This window comes from Sitophilus oryzae, unplaced genomic scaffold (genome assembly GCF_002938485.1).
Source record: "Sitophilus oryzae breed Bouriz unplaced genomic scaffold, Soryzae_2.0 scaffold_562_pilon_pilon, whole genome shotgun sequence".
In the NCBI taxonomy this organism is placed as follows: Eukaryota; Metazoa; Arthropoda; class Insecta; order Coleoptera; family Curculionidae; genus Sitophilus; species Sitophilus oryzae.
This window is the reverse complement of record NW_022147154.1, coordinates 3,104,207-3,124,245: the sequence shown is the minus strand read 5'-3', so window position 1 is coordinate 3,124,245 and position 20,039 is coordinate 3,104,207. Positions and strand designations below refer to the sequence as shown.

Here is a 20,039-nt window from a genome sequence, read left to right as displayed (position 1 = left end):
GCCTGTATATATTTTAATATATTTTTTAAATTTACATTTTTTTAATTGTAAAGTAATATATTACATTTAAATGGAATATATTACATAACAATTATGTCAATTACAGGATTTCAAGCTTGTTTTCTGACATTTTTTAAATAAAACGAATTATAAAATTTCAATATATTATATTTGTCGTAGGTATGAAAAAAGTAAAATATAAAATGGACAAACGCTTACTTACATTGCAATAAAACTTCCACTTTTAGTTTTGCAATCCAAACGCAATATTTCTATTTCACAAATAAAAATATCCGACAACACTAAAATCACTGAAATTTCCGCGTCTGACAACGAAAACTGAAAAATATAACGGCACTTTTTGTTTTGAACCTGCATGTCAACATTACGCTGTACTATTATGTGTTTGTTGTTGAAATAATATAAAATATCTAATTATAACTTGTAAATTTTAATATTTTAACATGATTTTAACTACTTTTGACAATAACTAACTTTTTCTTATCAAGATGACATTTTAGACGGCAACTGACATATATGTCATAATATTTGAATCTTAAATATGTATGTAATATAATTTAAATTACTATAATGCAACTTTATACTTAGAAAACATTTATACATTCACAAAATACAACAAAGTCTAATAATATAGTTTGAAAGCAATGAATATTGAATTAAAATTGAAAAAGTTAAGCCCGACCTCTTGTGTCAAAATTAGAAGATTAAATTTTCGCAATTTTTACACCACTTGATGACCGGTGGCGCCTCTAGTGTTTGTTCGGGCGGTTGGGCTTTTACTCCCGCTTATGGCCATTAAAGAAAAAGTTCTAAAGGGGGATGTTTTGTGGCGACTACCGCCATTATTATATGACATTTGAACAATTTAATTTTTGAAGTAGATAGTCACATGTCTTCTCTTTATGTCACAGTGGCTGTGGTAATCACTAAATTTGACTTTTAGGCTATACGAATTTTTTTGACAGGAAGTTTTTTTCGTCCAAAAATTTTAAATAATATTTTTCTCAACAACGGTTAATGTTAGATATAGAGTGTTTAACGTCAATATTCATAGAATTTTACAGATAATTTAAGTATGTAATATAAAATGGGGGCACCCATTTAAAATAAGAAAGTTGCTGTCAACTTCCGGTATTTCCGGAAGTGCCGCCATATTGAAAATATTTTTAATCGATAGATCTTGTTGTGAAACTATGATGTTCAAAAAATTTCCGAGCTAGATGCTGTAGTTCTCTAGAAACTTCTAATGCACGCTCAGCCTGGGACACCCTGTATATCTCCGCTCTCAAGATAATTAAACAATTGATTAATTTTTCTGTCATTATTTTGATGTCTGCTGAAACGATGTATTCTTTCGCTGGATATACAGGGTGGCGTCTCTCATTTGAGTTCGACAGTTTGTACTGAAATGAAATTTTGTGAGCATATGTAGGTTGATTTAGAGCATTTCAAAAAAAGGTACACATCAATGTTGTGTTTTTTGTAACGGAATACCTTATATATTAACTGATTTTAGGATTCTAGGAGAAAAAAAGGTGAGTTTCATTGGAGACGTATATGACTAAAATGTAAGGTTTCTGGAATATTTAACATTTTCTAAAAATGAAGAACAATTTTTAAATTTCAATAAAACCTATCTAAATTGGAATTTATCCGGTATGGTATGTAGTTAAAATAACTGTTGTGCTTTAAATCAAATTAAAACTTGACCCGAAAAGTTTTACAGGTTGAGACAAAATTAATGTTGACTATTGGTCAGCTTTAAAAGCAAGTTACTCTTTTATTTTAAATGGAACACCCAGAATATCATTCTGATATTCAATGTGGAATTGAAGTCTCTTCAAAATACTATTAAGCTTTGTCTACCCCTCACACAAAGATATTTCCTAGATATTTTCGTTTTTATGATTTAGTGTCGATCTTTATTATTTGATAAAATCTAGGTGGCTATGATATGTTCAGGGGCGGATCCTGGATTCGGGAAGGGGGGGGGGGGTAGACGCAAGGCTTTACTTAAAGTACATACTCAGGAGTCGTTTCTGACATAATAAATTAATAAGACAGTATTACATGACTGACCCTAAGGGGGGGGTTGAGCGAAGAGAGTGTTCCATTACAAACTTTGATCCGTCTTTTTTACATATACCGACTTTTTTTGGGGATACCCTGTAGAACTCTATATATTTTTACAAAATGCTTTCAATTGTAGGTTGACATACGCTCCCTAAATTTCATTTCGATATACAGGGTGGTCCGAACTGTATTCCGGAAACTCCGGCAACATATTTTGCAGATAAAAAGAAGTAAAAAAGTTCGTATAAATATGTCCTAAAATGCTTAGTTTCGGAGATACTTTTTTTTCTAAATAATTTCTGAAGTAATGTCAATATTTGGCTGAAAGTTGGTGTCTGGAAGTTTTTTGACATGAGAAATTTGATTTTGATATAAATATGACTCCTATTTGTAGGGGGCGTCACCTACATGTATTTTAACTGTTTTGAAGAGTAATATCTTTTTGTCCATACCTGTATAAAACTACTGAGTGAAAAAATATACATTTCCGTATTTTTTACGTAAAAAATGTCTCTTGGCAAAAATCGCTACGAGCAACCATTCTCAAGATATTTAGAATGGGAACAGTCAATATATGTCATTATTGACAAAAAGAAACCTGTTGAGTAGATAGTTATTTGACTAAAATGATAAATTTGGGAACTCTTTATTTTTTTCAATTAAACATACAATAACGATAAAACAATTTCTGTTGACCTTTTGGCGCCAAAACATTTGAAATTTATGATTTCAGTATAATAAGTATTTGGTCAACATGTTTTAATTTATGTCAATGACGACAGGTATTTATATTTTGATTCCAAATATCTCGAGAACCATTACTCGTAGCGATTTTTACCAAGAGACTTTTTTTACGTAAAAACGTCATAAATGTATATTTTTTTACTCAGTAGTTTTATACAGGTACGGACGATAAGTTATTACTCTTCAAACCAGTTAAAAACTATGTAGGTGGTGCCCTCTACAAGTAGGAGTTATATTGACATCAAAATCAAATTTTTCATCTCAAAAAACTCCCAGACACCAATTTTCATCCAAATATTGACGTTACTTCAGAAATTATTTGGAAAAAATAAAAATGCAACTTCAACACCCTGTATCTCCGAAACTAAGCATTTTAGGACATACATTTATACGAACTTTTTTACTTATTTTTATCTGCAGAGTATGCTGCCTAAGTTTCCGGAATACAGTTCGGACCACCCTGTATACTATGCTACTGTTCTCCTTGAACATCCGCGTCGAATGAGAGGCGTCACCCTGTACTGCTAGTAGTTAAAACTTTTTGAACTTCAGATGAATTTTGTAAAACATTTTTAGCTTAATTCGTTAAAAACTTCTTTATAGCTATGCAGCTTAAAAAAATAAATGGAAATAAAAGATTTAGCAACGTTCGATTTGCAACGTAAAAAAACGTTGAAAGTTTTCAGAAGTTGAGAAATTTAACGGGACAGCAAACCGCAATCACGAACTAGGTCAGCAAAAGTTCTCGGCCCTCTCTAGCGTCAAGTAAACTGTTGGAATTTTAGAAATTAATGTGTAAAATTTGTCGTAGTTTGCTGCTGTAGCTTATTTCAGAACAAAAAACGAAATAAACGTAAAAATTTTGTCAGTTATTTCCTAGAATAAAAAATATATTTATGTCTACAGATACCAATTCAAAATAACAAAAAATATAGATATACCTGTATTAATTTCGAGCATAGAGCCCTGCCTAGATTTAGTGTTGGTTTTCGACACGTCCAGCGTGATGTGATGGGGACAGTGATTGGCTCCATTGCAGTGTCGTTTTCTCCTCACAGCTATCACTACTATAACCAGTACTGCTATACCCAGGGTGAGCAATGAACCCGTTAGTAAACCAGCTAATGGCACCAAACTCATGTTGCTATTTCCATCTTAAATAATAACGTTTTATTTAGAAAAATGTTTGAAAGACGAAGAATGATTGATGACCATACATAACCAAATACATTTGGAAGTTTTGATTCAACATATATAAGCAAACTGTAAACTGACTGTTTGCTTGTTGACCGTTTGATTTGATTACAAATTTAGTATAAATCTTTGTGGCCCGAAATTGTAAGACAGGAACACAGGAAAAAAACTTTGTAACAAACTTTGCTAACTTTACGGTTAAAGTGTGATCGTAAATTCGCGAAAACAGAATGGTACTGTGCCAGTTAACAACCAATACAGGTACTGAAACATTCAAGAGATAATCGAATTGTGATTATCATACACAGGGTGAGTCTTAACTAAGTGCAAATCTTTTCAGGGCTGCTAGATCTCGATAAAAGAAACATATTTTCTCTTTACCGTTTTTCAAATAAGTTGAAAATAACTGAGTTAATCCAGTTTGAAAATTAAAAAAAATTGATTTATTTTTAAAAGATTTTGAGAGTCACCGAATTTTTTCTGTATTTGGGAAAATTAGCGGTGAACTGGCAGTTCTAAAACTTTTTCCAAACTATACAGGAAAATTTAAAAGAAAATACACCGATTTTCAACATCTTTTTTTCTCGAAAAAAACCTTATAGACGTGTTTCTGGAGTACAAATATTAAAAATATTTAAGAGCCACCCTGTATAAGTGACGGCAGACAGTATGTGAAAATCGTTATAACTAAAAAAGTTACACGATTGCTGAAAATTGCTATGCACTAAAAGTAAATGGATGGGTTGTGTAAAATTTTTGAATGGACAAAAACAACCTTATCGAATTTTTCTTATTTAAACATATTGTCAAAGATCCGATCTCTAAAATAAAAAAAAAAGTTTCAGTATCTAAAGTGGTACTTAACTTATGGCGTGTCATGTGTTAAAAAGTTGAGTTATTTAAAAATTATCGCGATTGCTGACGTTTTCTCGTTATAAAAAATGGATATCCTAACGATATCCTTATAATTTAAGATGCTCAGAAACATATTTAATGATTTTATCTAATTATCTTTTCGAAAAATAGTTTTTTAAAAATAAGCGGTTTGCTATCGTGATTCTACTTTATTTGATAGGGAAAGGCGCACCGGCAACGCCGCAACAGCACATCTTCATATTTCTCTCACTCTGACTTAATAAGGTGACTTAATAAGGTAATTACTTCCACACATATAAATACCGACCCAAAAGTAACAGTTGCCAGCACGGTATGTTATTTCAATAGTGAGATACCCTCGGGTCGATTTGTACAGTTAGATTTATATTATTTATCTGAGATTTTTACCAAACCTCACCTGTTCGTTTTTCTGCATCATTTAACATGATATCGTCCAGAACTAATTTCTCACTCTTTCCTTTAGCATTCACAGCATAAACAACTATTCTGAGCGATGGTGGTGATGGCAATAACTCCCCAAGATCCAAGCGAAATAAAGGGTTTTCTGAATCACCAACTGAAATCAAAGAAAATGGAACTTAGTTTTTCTAAAATAATGCTTCAGCCGATAGAAACCTACCAGTTTGGTTTATCCTCAGCCTCATGGTGTGAGCATCGAATGCTTCTAGAACAAATTTTTGAGGCAGTCCTCCATCATAGCCTGATTTGCATTCGACTTCAACAATTTCTATGGTGAGATTGTTAACACTTTTCAATGTACAATTGGATAATGGTGAGGGTTTTGAGGCCGGAACAATCTAGATAAAAAAGCCAATTTAATAAGTTGTAACTATATAACTTAGTCATTTTTAACAAGTTGAGATTCGTGACCACACAAGTTATGCGATATCTTGTGATCGAACTATATTACTTAAACTCAAAGACATCTAACTAAAAGGAGACAAAACAATTTACATTTTATCGCGATCACGAACTGTGTTCCGCAAAAATCGATGATGACAGATTTACGCGGTATGTGATAGAATACGGTTCGAATTCCAAATGTTATTATTGTTATTAATGTTTTTTGGGTACCTATAGAAACGTTAAACTAAAAATTTGTATAGGTATATGACTTTAATTAAGTTAATTTTCTAGTTGAATTATATTAGGGAAATTACAATGGCAACTAGCGGCATCGCTGCGGATTCATCTTTACTACGAAATTGTCGAAATCTGTAGGAATTATGCTGACATTTGACGTTTTCATTTGTTTTCATTCAACTTATATTTGACAGCGCGCAGTTGTGAGTTTTCTGCGGTAGTTGAAAGCAGGGGGGTGACAGTAAACCGGAAAATTGGAAACAGTTGTGGCGCGGTTCTACCCAGGCAGAAAGCATGGCCTTCTAGACTGTCCTAGACAAAAATCTGAATATTTCTATATGATTTCTGTCAATTTCTGCTACGGAACATTTTTATGCACGTCGGCGTCCTGTTCTTTTGTCTTTTGTCTGTGTGTCAGCGTCAGCTCCAGAGGCCTCTGGCAAGGTCGGGCGCCATTTAAATTTTTGCCGTTTAGATTTGATTGGAAGTTTGTTTCTGATATTTCGGCTGAAATTTATAAGTACAAAGATGTTTTTGGTATAAAGTTCCTTGTTAACACTTTAATAAAGTATATATGATATTAATTACACGAAGAAAATGACGAAATCGACGTTTCTGCGTGTGGTAAGTATAGGCCATATTATATGTAAAAATAGGTAATATATTAACTGTTTTTATATTTTTTAGCTTTAAACCCAAGGATCTTGGGATATTCTTTGCCAAGGATTTTTCCGTATCTCTACTTTAAAGACTGATCGGTGATTTTGAGCAATTGAAAGCAAGTTATACAAGGTAAATTATGATTATTGAACTATTATTAGCCTACATTAATTTTCTACAAGATGAACAGAAATGCGTAATTACATATCACATGGGTACCTATTATGTATTTTCATAGCAATAATGCTATAAATCTATGTATGTAGATTATTTTTAAAATACAAATGAGGTATTAGATGTATATGTATTATATTTTTTATTGATTTTATTTTCATTCAAGTCCTGTTTGATTTAATTCACAAAAGTCTTATGTACCTATATTTATGTTTTTTACATATTTTTTTTTGATTCCAGGTTTTGTGTGGGTTCCGGTTGCCTTTTTCCTGCTTCCAGTTATTTAGTTTTATGCCCGTGAAGCTGTGAAAACATTTATTTATCTTCAAGTTTCTGTAAGTCAATGCACTGTTACTTTACTAATTCACTTTAACACAGCATCTGTGATATTATTTAAATATTTGATTTTGATACAGTAGTTTATTGGATTATAGCTCTTTAATTGTGTTGATTTGCATATTTACATTGCTCTAAATTCCAAATAAATATTTTTGAGTAATTTTATTGTATTATTTACCACTAGAAAGAGTAAAAAGTATATTAACCCTCATTTAAACCTCCTGAACAGCCCGCCATTAAAACCCGGAAACGGAAATAAATTTCATAAAATTGAAATTGTCATGTCTATGTCATGTCAAATGTCCCAGCCGCCATATCTGAAAATTAGTTACCCAGGCAGCCACGCTGTTTCCATAATTTAACATTGACTTGACACTTCTTCTTGTATTTATTATTTTATGGTTGAAAGTTTTTGTAGCTTTTGAACAACTTTCTAATAATTATTAGAGTTTATTGCAAAGAAAACTATTTAAGGTAGTTTTTAACTATCTACGATGGTTCGCCAGTGCATAGTTTGTGAAAAGGTGGACTATTCTAACCCGGAATTGATATTTCGACGGTAAGTGTTATTACGTTTTTTTACCTTCAGCCATATAACCTTTAGCCATGCTTACAGTAGTGGATACGTAAAAATACGTTCATTTTCTTATTTATTGGCGCTTTCGATTATGAAATTAGTTACCCTCAGTTAGACCTCAGGCAAAACTAGTTATAATGGAAAATTGGTCTGAGGCAATCCCAATCAAATTTTGATCAAATTCATCAATTTTAGATCAAATTCATCAATTTTTGATAAAAAAAAACATCACGCTACCGTCACGCCACTGATAGAGCCAAAAATGACAGAAAGATAGACGAAACTCAACCGTGTTGTCATATTGATGTACCCATCTCTTTTTAACTCTCATAAAAGTGTCAAACCATGTATGATTCTAAAAAATAGAGTTTTTTGAATGGAGTGTTCTGTCTACCCATTTAGATGTCTTTGCTTAAACTTTACTACTAAAACGTATTTTTAAGTTTTACAAGATTTTTTTATCCCTCTAGGTTTACTTATTTTTTTTGAAAATCAAAACATATTCTTAACCTGGAATATGCAAGGTTCCACTTGCTTCCCTATGGAATTGGAACCCCAACAAGTAAGTGTACCATAGTCTCTCTGTGATTTGGCTGTGTAAGTCAGTTCACTGATGTTCCCGCTAGACGTCGCAAACCGTGGCGGATGGACGTCAAAACTCTCACCGCTGTTGTTGAACTGCCAAAGAAATGTCACGTCTGTTGGATCTGCAGCTACTTGACATCGAACTTTAAGTATTTCGTCTAAGGATGCTCCTATTATTGTCACTTCGGTTTCTTTATTACATACAGGTGCGACTGGAAAAGAAATCATTAGATTAGACAACGACTTTTTTTAAATAAATGTTATTAAAACTATCATCCTATATTTGAGGAGCTGATAAAATGTTTTTTAGACGTGTAATATACTGATAATCTTTGGTCTATGTAACTTAAGATGCTTTTTATTTTAATAGGATATTAATAGTGTCATGTTGCCTTTAATGCGAATTGAATCAACAATATTTTTAGGCTACAGATTACACATTAAAAGTGCAGACCGCCGTATTAGCGGACCCACCCTCTGGCGCTTGTCTGATAAATTTAATGATTTATTGTTGGCCTACTTGTTAGAGTAATTTGTTAAATTAAACACTACCCAGGATATGTGGTATGCCAAATTTAATTATTCACTATATCGCCAAAAGCGAAAGATTGTAATAAATTATAGTATAAAAGGTTTATCCTAAATAGAAAAAATTACATTGACGGTGTAATATTGTTAGGTGTTATAATATGAATATTTTTGGTAGGTATGAATTTAGAACGAACTTAGTCAAGATATTTATTTGAACAAACTTAAATTATTGCATTGTCATCGATTTTTGATTATTGTGTAAAGTTTAAGTTCAACCTGACGTCTTAAATTGGGCGAGAATAAGGATCAAAGATTCTGTTACATACAGTATGTCTCAGCTTCTTCATAAAAAAAATTGTTGTCAAATGGTTAATCCACTTTATATCTTTCCAAATTTCCAAACCGTTTTAGAGAAAATTAAAAAAAAAATGAAAATGTGGTTGAATTTTTCCTAAATAATATCAAACGGCGTTTCTATGGTAATAAAATTTCGTATTCATTCTTTGATAGATTTTATTGATAGAATTCTAATTAACGGCATATTTTCTGTTGTTTTCAAACTTCAAAGAAGCATAAAAGTTATTTTGTTCAATGTTACGAAAAGGGTGATAAAAGTTATTAGAAAATGTGATACTTTAACAACAGCAAAAATATGACGTCAATCAAAATTCTATCAATAAAAATTTGTCAAAGAATGAAATCAAAATTAAATTATCATAGAAACGCTTTCTGATTTTTAGGACTTTGAAAAAATTCAACCACATGTTCATGTTTTTGGAAACCACATTTGGAAAAGTATAAACGGGATTAACCATTTTAGAACAAGCAAATTAATTTATAAAGAATGCATTTTTCTTAAAATGTTAATAATAAAAAAGTTTTTTCTCTTGTAAAGACAATATTGGGAGTAAGCGCGTTGGGAGTAAAAATTCAAGGCCGTGACACACGAGCAAGCGTCAGGAAAAGTGGTAACGATCAGAGGTTACTACGGAGCGTCATATGTCTCGGGCCCTACGTGAGCTAGAGGGCTAAAACTCGGATTCGAGCCCCATCTTATTCTGATATTTTGACGATGTTTCGCGCACTACGAAACCCTATCATCAATGAATCAAATCAAAAAATCGTCTTATTTAAATAAAATTTGGTATGTTGATAGATTAGACCAAGGAAAAATTGACTCGTGTCACTGTCACAGATAGTTATGATGCAAGAAACGTCAAAAGTTGATGGATTCCGATCGCGTCCAAATTTTGGTGGGTAGGCTAAGTGAGCGACGGTGCACACGGTCCCACCCTGCAAAGTTGGATACGACGTTTCTTTTACATCTTCATCAGGGTGGGATTAACGATTTAATATTGAAGAAAAATGTGGACTAATTTCGGCATAATCGGGGACGGGCTACACGATGACGCCCTCGACGTTTGGACGAAATGACGAAATCATCAGGATTTTTCTTATTTATGGGTCGATTGGAACCAAACTAGGCACGTGGATAGAGAAACTCGAATGGAATCCAGTGGCGGCTCGTGACCCGTATGACTGGGTAGGCGACAAAATTTTAGTTGAGTCTCTTTGATAAAATATAAATAACAATGTTATCTAATATTTCATAAAATAAAATTCGCAAAGATATTTGACTTAGCCGCTTTTATTAAGATATTAAACATATCGAAATGAAATAGCACAGAGACTTTTCTGTAATATCTGTTGTATCGTCTTCTTGGCATCGAATAAAATAACGCGCTTTTTTATTTCGGATTCTTTTATTTCTGTGGCGTGTTCTGAAATACAACCGTTTACATCATTTTTAATAATCTCGGACAAGCCCGAAAAAGGTTTTCAATTTGCTTTACACGTTTTTTGAATTTTCATATAAAAGTTTTAAATGCTACGTATAATGAATCATATGAAATATCCCCTTGACGAAATGTGATATATCTCCTTATGAAGGTATCCGGAATATCCCCTTAACATCCAAGCCTACCGAGCCTCCACAACTTCATGCGAAGGCGACCGGAGATTTCGCCTAAGCCCCGCCTTAATATGATACAACTCCGACTTACGTCGCGTCGCTACACGTTGAGTTAGACAGAGACAGAAGACTGCCGTACGTCGTGCATCGTACGGCCTACGTTTCTACATCGTCTAGTTTCTACATCGCCTACTCTGATAGTAGGCGATGTAGAAATCGCCGAACAAAGGCACTCCAACAGTCAAAATTATTTTGTTTTCTAACGCAGCGGCACAGTCAGCGGTCAGCGTACGCCAGCGATAGTGAATATGTTAATATCGTTAATATACAAGACTACAAAAAATATTAAAATAATATTGATTAATTAAACACACTTCCGTGTATTAACAGTATTTTTATGTATTGGCAACATTAATAGTAAATAATGTAATGTAATAATTCGCTTAAATTCTGCCAAAATCTTAGGGTAGGCGCCGCCTACCTTGCCTACCCTGACGAGCCGCCACTGATGGAATATTCAGACGGACAGGAAAGACGTGTCTGGAAACGTTGTCTCCTTTTTCAATCTTTCTATAATTAGCATTAATTTCTGACAACTTTTATGTCAATTTTTAGTTAATTACGTCTAAAGATTGACCTCGCCAAAACTATCATCGATTGTCATTCTCCAACCGTCTTTGACACCTTTTTTTTTCGATCATAGTAGATACTTATACCTAATATTTATAAATAATATACTCCTTCCTTAAACTTTTTATTTAAAGAGGTGAAATTATTAAATGCGCGTTAGTAAAGGAAATCATTTAGGAAAAAAATCGCTTTGAATGTGATGAACCAAATAATATAAAAATCCAATTTAAAAAAAAAACTAACGAAACACAAAATAATATCTGTTGATCATTATTTTATTCATTGTAGTCGCATCAAAAAAAGGTTCAGATTTTTTTTGACTAATATCCAGTTGGTCGAATTCCGCGCAAAAACACAAACTAAACTAATATTTAAACTCGGGCAAATCTGCATAGTAATTTCGAAAAAATCAAATCCCGTGAACACAGCTCACGCACCATTTGACGAATCAATAATAAACAATGGCGCAGTTTTAAAACCAAACAAAACCGGCAGCTAGGTTAAATCATTGCCGCGATATCGAAAACTGACATATTTTATTGACAGGTAAATATAGGAAGTAAAGTGTACCATATACACGGCCAATATTGAGCGAATAGAATGTTCGACACTGATGACCGATTCCATGCGACATTTTTGTCTATTTCCGGTTATTTATACAGTTTTAGTATTGGAAATACTACTAGGATAATTTTTATGTAAAATTAACATTGGTTGTCGCGACCTCGACATGTAAAATCGACACCGAAACAGCGATATCTACTTGAAGATATCATCTGTACTTGAAGTAACGTAATACCTTATGATCCTTATACGTATCTAATTGTTTGGTAATCCTTACTAATATTATAAATGCGAAAGTTTGTTTGGATGTATAGATGGATGTATAAATCTTCGTTACTCTTTCACACAGAAACTACTGAATGGATTTTAATGAAACTTTTCAATAATATAGCTTATACATCAGAATAACACATAGGCTATAAATTTTATGTAAAATTAACATTGGCTGTCGCGACCTCGACATGTAAAATCGACACCGAAGCAGCGATATCGCTTTAAGTAACGTAATACCACGGCATATAAATCACACGGCAGGCTAACTCTGCCCAGATCCCATTGTTTTAAATTTCTATAAAATTTGACCTTAAAAACACCATTATGGGTGCCGAGTCAGGGCCGGATTAAAACGTATCAAAAAATTTCCCAGAAAATAAACTATTGATACACAGGGTCGTATTAAAAAAAATACTGTAATTGACTGAAACTAAATTTTATTTACACAATACTTTTATCTAAACAAATGAATCGTTAACCGCGCATACTCCTCGAAAAGTAACAATGAAAAAATCAATTAAACATTTAACTGTAGAGAATAGACAATTAAAATTAAAAAACATGCCAGGAGTTACAAACAAGAATTAAAGAAATACCCAATAAAATATCTATTGAACAATCTAAAGAGGCTACGTACAAATTATGTCCATTAATGGACATAGCAAATTTTGTTAATATTCATCATAATATAATAATAATATAATCAAAGTGCAATTTATTTTATAATAGTGGTCGTGATAATATTGTAGGTTTTGAGGACCAGAAGGGGAACAGAGAGTTTAAACCAGCTCGGGTGTCTAATGTTGTTATGGTAAGAGGTATCTCTACTAATGGAAAGAAGTCCCTAGCTTATTTTACAAGCTTTTATTTAACTTGCTTTGTATGTATGTTTGTTTGGGGCAAATCTTTAGAAGCACTTCCTTTCATTGTAGGAAATTGAAATTTGGCATGTAGGTTCAGTCCCGATGACAATACATTTTCTTTCAAGTCATGACCCGAATTTTTGACAGCTATCAAAAAAAATTCAAATTTATCCGATTTTGATAAAAATCGATATATAGGATGGTCATGGGCTTAAATGAAAGAAAAAAAAAATTGAGCTGTCAAATTTGACAGCTGTCAAAAAAATTTCAAAGTTGTCCGATTTTGATAAAAATCTATATATAGGATGGCCATGGGTTAAAATGAAAGAAAAAAAATGAGCTGTCAAATTTGACAGCTGTCAAAAAAATCTCAAAGTTGTCCGATTTTGATAAAAATCGATATATTGGATGCTCCCTACCCCATAGTCGGTTTTAATTTTATTTGAACTGTCAAATTTGATAGCTGTCGTTTTTTTAAGTTCCCCTTTTTTAATGAAAATCGATATACATATTATTACGATGCCCATAGGAAGTCATTTAAGAAAAAGAATTGAGTTTAAGTGTGTGGCACTAAGAAACCAGAATAACTAAAAAGTAAAAAATATATTTAAGAAAAAAAAAACTTTTTAAAAACAAGGTTTTATTTAAATACATTAAAAAGAAAAAAAATTAACTTTTATTATGGACTTATAATGTCATTACAGAATTTTATATTATATAAAAGCTTGTCGCGAGATTTGAGTGTACAGTTGCACTCATAAAAATCTGGTACGACAACTTTATCTTGTAATTCCTGTAATTCTTGTAATTCCAATATCTTGTAAACCTATCATTATTCCAATCCAGGATAAATTCATCCAGTTTAGAAGAATATTTAAAAAACTTTGTGTCCGAATATTACACACGGGTACTGAAAATTGCCAAAATGATATGGCAAACATCTTATTAAAAACGGCAGACCTTATTGTTTACGTCGGAATCCGTAAGATTATTATAAAAAACAACGAGACCTCTGTTCTTTTCTCTCTGAATTGTCATGAGCTATCCATAAAAATTAAAAATAGATACGGATAATCAGAAAAACAGTAATTTAGAAATGAATCTTGTTTGTCATTTTGCAGGATACCTAATAATAAAAATTACTTTGAATGCCGTAGGCAATGATTGAGTATTAAAACTAAAAGAACTTCGGACTTCCATTGTACTACTAAACTACAAAAACCAAATATATCACACACAATAAACAAAAATAAAATATATCACTCAAGAAAAGAATGAAATAAATTAAGCCGCACGCTACTGACTCAAAGCCGCCGTAACTGAATGTTCTCGATGACAAAGACTACGACTGACTACGACACTGGTTAATTTCTGTTGCTGGCACCCATAATGGCGGCGTGCGCTAGGATATGCGCGTAGCGTTCCCGCCAAAGCGAGTTGGCCTGCCGTGTGATTTATATGCCGTGGTAATACCTTATGATAAAGACACACGTATCTTAGTAGAGACTGGTTCGCATAATAAACAAGATTATTTTGTGAGCATTCTTAATGTCTGTCAAATGAATAATTTTGTTGAATGATTAATAATTTGTGTATATTCTAATTGTTTGACAATTAAATAATAATTTTTGCATATTCTAATATAGATATAATTCTTCTAATATAGGAAAATATAGGAAGTAAAGTGTACCATATACACGGCCAATATCGAGCGAATAGAATGTTCGACACTGATGACCGATTCCATGCGACATTTTTGTCTATTTCCGGTTATTTATACAGTTTTAGTATTGGAAATACTACTAGGATAATTTTTATGTAAAATTAACATTGGTTGTCGCGACCTCGACATGTAAAATCGACACCGAAACAGCGATATCTACTTGAAGATATCTTCTGTACTTGAAGTAACGTAATACCTTATGATCCTTATACGTATCTAATTGTTTGGTAATCCTTACGAATATTATAAATGCAAAATTTTGTTTGAATGTATCTATAGATGGATGTATAGATCTTTGTTACTCTTTCGCTCAAAAACTATTGAATGAATTTTATTGAAACTTTACAGTAATATAGCTTATACATCAGAATAACACATAGGCTATAAATACGGGTAGTTCGGTACCTCGGTAGTTCGTAGTTCGGTTTAAACATTTCAAAACGTAAAAATGAAGGAAATCTGATAAAAAAAAGAAAATCGGACGATGGCAGTCAAAGCGTACCTGAAAAAAAATCACATCTAATGATATAAATCAAAAGGAGGAAGAGGTTTCGCTGATAAATAATAACAATTTGACAAAAAAAAAGAATTCTTGTATAACAAATGCAGAAAAATGTCATAATTATAGGCAACGTAAACTACAGGCAAATTACCAATAACTAAATATTCGTTAGTGTCACAAAAGAAATCAGAAAAATCACAAAATAAACAAAGTAAAAGCTGTATATCGAACGCAGAAAAATATAGCAGTTAACGCCAATAAAAATCAAATTAAATTATTAACAACTATCAGTAATACTACTGAGTATACTACAATACAACAACTACTGATACAATTACTTCAATAGAATTAATGCAATTTATTATAAGAGCGATGGCTTCTATGATGTACTATATATGTTGTCTCTGTGTGTACGTTCTATTGACTTTTAAAAATATTAGGATAAATTTTAAAAATTAACAAAATCTACGTTCAGGATGAAACAAGTAGAAGATATCATTTAATTATGATTATTGTTAGTTCCCAGTAGTTAATATACAGAAAAAAAAATCGTGGGTGTTTGGGAAGGCTTGAAAGGAAACAATGTTTTTGCGACGTTTCGCGACTTTATTGTCGCTTCTTCAGGCACTATAGGAGAACCAGTTTTTTTTAAAATATCAAAATAAGATTAACTGACCACTTACCCAAAACATATATTAATCCACATTATGCCTACAAATATTCATGGCGACTCCAACCGCCAACACTAAGACACATACAGACGAATCGAACAGAATAATACTAAATAAATAATAATAATCGAAATAATACCCGTTAAGTTTCTGTTCGATTCGTCTCTATGTTTGATAGTTTTAAAAAAACTGCTTCTCCTGTTGTGCCTGAAGAATATATTTTTTAATAAAGTCGCGAAACGTCGCAAAAAAACTGCTTCTCCTGTTGTCCTGAAGCCTTCCCAAACACCCACGATTTTTTTTTTTCTGTATATTAACTACTGGGAACTAACAATAATCATAATTAAATGATATCTTCTACTTGTTTCATCCTGAACGTAGATTTTGTTAATTTTTAAAATTTATCCTAATATTTTTAAAAGTCAATAGAACGTACACACAGAGACAACATATATAGTACATCATAGAAGCCATCGCTCTTATAATAAATTGCATTAATTCTATTGAAGTAATTGTATCAGTAGTTGTTGTATTGTAGTATACTCAGTAGTATTACTGATAGTTGTTAATAATTTAATTTGATTTTTAGTTTCCTTTCAAGCCTTCCCAAACACCTACGATTTTTTTTTCTGCATATCATTTAATACGAAGATTAAATAATTCAATTTAGCCATTGTGCAAAAAAAAACAGAGACCAAAAAGACCAAGTTAAGGGTCGAAACGTCTTGAAATTAGTTTGTTTTATCAATAAATAATAATTAATGGATTAAATCTCTAAAATATTTATTTACACAAGGTGCCCGGTGGCGGAGGGTACAGCTCTCGTCTACCAATCCAAAGGTTGTGGGTTCGAATCCTACAGCCATCATTTCATCAGGCGACTATTTTTATTAAAATAAAAATAGTTTGGGTACCTAGGTCGACTCAGCTTTAAATGAGAACTTGAGATTCATAATCCTGAGGCAATAATAGGCGGTTGAAGCATAGTGCTAGCCACATTACCTTCTCTGTATACCGAACGGCTCTAGTATGGCAAGCTGTAACTTGCTACTTCCAAGGCGTTAAACGCTATATACGGGAGCTATTATTATTATTATTTATTTACACCTGACCGCAAACCAAGAACAAAATTTACTTAAAATATATAAGAGCTTCATATAATTAAAAAATACTACTGAAATAATAAAAAATCCGATCAAAAATAAACATAGGAATTTGTTATGTACAATATTTGTATCGGATCGCTATCACGTCTGAAGGTCTCTTTACATTTTTAATAAACATAATTATTTGTTATATTGGAAAAGATGTAAATAAACATAAACATAGTATAGTAGGTAATTAATTTGTTATATTGGAACAAATGAAATCTTACATGTTGTGTCAGGTATTTTCAATTCACAGGATTCTTGCGTGAGGTGCGAGATCTGTGAATTTTTAACATTGTTTTACCTGTATCATCATATTCTGTGGTAGATTTTATTTTCTTCTGTAGTGGTAAACTATATTCATTTTACCATATCTCTTTCGCTCTCTCTGTTTGTCTCTCTATCCACTTACAGTTTATTATCTCTAGGGATCCCTTATTAGTTTCCATAGGCGAAAGCCGGCTATTAGTTATTTAAATCTGGCCCACTAATATATTAATTTATTAGCCTTGGTCAGCTTACCCGAATATAACAAAGCGCTATCAAGGGGTTGGAAGTAGTGGCCTCCGAATATTTCAACTGATTAGGGCGATCCCTTTGAGATAACGCCACCTTCATTATACCTACTCACATTCTTTTGTTTCTACACGCTTTTATTCTTACTTCACCTGTATTCAATGTCTTTGAATACAAAGATTAAGGAAGGAGTATATGAATCGATATCGTATATATCTGCTTAAAAAACTCAAATGGAACTGGGCTGGGCATATTGCCAGAAGAACGGATGATAGATGGACCAAGCTAATACTAGAATGGCGGCCAAGACAAGATGCTCTCAGAAACAGAGGCAGACCTCCGACAAGATGGTCCAAAAAAAAATCAAAAAACTCCAAACTAAAAAAAAAAATTGCGAAAAAACCTCATAATAGTGTTTCTGGAGTCGAAATATATTATCCCTAAAATATTTGCATTTATTTGAAGACTTACCCTGTATATAATGAAAAGACGTTTGTTAGTCTCGTTAAAGGCTGGATAGATTTGGTTCAGATGACTTGAAGAGATTTAGGGGAAACTGGATTCAAGTGGCACAGGACCGAGAAGAGTGGAAGGATTTGAGGGAGGCCTACGTCCAGCAGTGGACACTTCAGGCTGATTGATGATGATGATGATGATATGAATCGATATCATGCTTGACATTTCTGTTTAACCTTTCAATTGGCACATTTGAAATTGGTTTGCAATTTTGCCGATTTGTTTTGCTTTTCTAAACATATATCGTGGGTTTTATGACGAAAAGACGTATCTCGATTTTTGCAACTTTTGAGGAGAGCAATTTTTACAAATTCTAAATATTTATTAATTCTAGTATTTAGCATAGGGCAATTTTTTAAATGAATATAAAATGAATAAGTTATACTATTGAAATACAGTTAATTTTCCAATGACCCATTGGGGATGTCTTAAAGTTGATATCTCCGAAATTATCTCCTACTGCCTCTATTATAGTAAACATCTCTACCAGCAGTCAGAGAATCAGTATTAGTCGTTTTTTTAAACGATAATTAAATTAATTAATCTCAGCCTTTGTCTTATTTGTTAAATAAGATAAGCGATAACTTATTTTTAATGTATCTTCAATAGCATTTTTTCTTCAAGATTATTTCTGTTATATTGTATAAGAAGGACTATTTATTTTTTTTACACATTACCTGAGAAAATATAAATTACTGTCAATAATTTTGTGGTTAAAATAAAGATTTGAATAATTTTTATAATGTACGAAATATAACGAAACGTGTAATTGCGTATGTTAAAAACATATAGGAAGTTTTATTGCAGATAAAAATAAAAAATTAAAAAAGAAACTCAAATCAGAGTTTAAAAAACTATATGACAAATCAATGGGAGTAAATAATAAAATACTTAATACTGGCACATGTAGGTGAAGCTAAATGATAAATATGAAGGTGAAGTTATCTCTCTTATTTAACGAAAAATTGCATCTTTTCTCACTTCAAATTTTTGTCTTTGTCTAAAAAGTCAGAATATCTACTTCGTTTTAAAATATATTTCTTAATTTTAGGGACCTAAAGTGAAACATTCCCATAAAATAAAATAAATAAATAATAATAAATTAATAAAACGTCTACCGGTTATATAGTTGCCTATTTAAAGTAGATTAATAAATATACAACAGAAGAATGTGCATAGTTGCGTGCATACATAGGACTAAGTGATATAGAAGAATTATGAAACCTTATTCTGTAATAGGTAATTAACAAATAAAATAAATTATAAACACATTTCAATTAAGTTTCGGGAGTAAGTGTAAGCAAAAAGCAACGTTTTCAAAAGACTTTTTAAATAGTATTTTATCTGAAATTGTATTGTGTTATTTTTAACAGACGAAGCTTTAAGCATTATTTAGAAATAACAGTTAGTTCCCATCTATATTACCTACTCTCTCTGTAATTAAGGTGAAAAAAAAAACAGAAATCGAACGATCGGACGTACTCGTTATATTTTTTTGTTCACGATTTTGGTCCAACGGAGCGTGAATTCGAACATATCCAAAAGGTACCCTACCCTCCGTTCCCTTTGATGAACTACCAATTTACGTAGAACGGCAAAGTTAGACTTACTTTTTAAAACGCTACTTTGATTTGCCGCATCATTGGCTTCGGCCTTCGCCAAACTCGTTCAACGTGTTATTTCGTGCACACACATACACAACCACTCAAAGGATGTAGAGGTAAAAACAGATTCAGAGCAATAAAGAAATACAACAAATTTCGACTATGTGTATTAAGTCTTT

The 20,039-nt window shown here is 32.1% G+C and overlaps 1 protein-coding gene across 1 annotated transcript in view; it reads right to left on the bottom strand.

The window, feature by feature from the left end:
* LOC115887301 (hemicentin-1-like) overlaps positions 1-20,039 on the bottom strand; it is a 662,438-nt gene that overhangs the window by 13,964 nt on the left and 628,435 nt on the right. Inside the window, exons 10-13 of the mRNA XM_030906694.1 lie at positions 8,273-8,559; positions 5,549-5,726; positions 5,327-5,485; positions 3,780-3,992 (exon numbers count right to left, since the gene is read on the bottom strand). Coding sequence (XP_030762554.1) covers positions 3,780-3,992; positions 5,327-5,485; positions 5,549-5,726; positions 8,273-8,559 — 837 coding nt within the window. The remainder of the gene's footprint in view (positions 1-3,779; positions 3,993-5,326; positions 5,486-5,548; positions 5,727-8,272; positions 8,560-20,039) is intronic.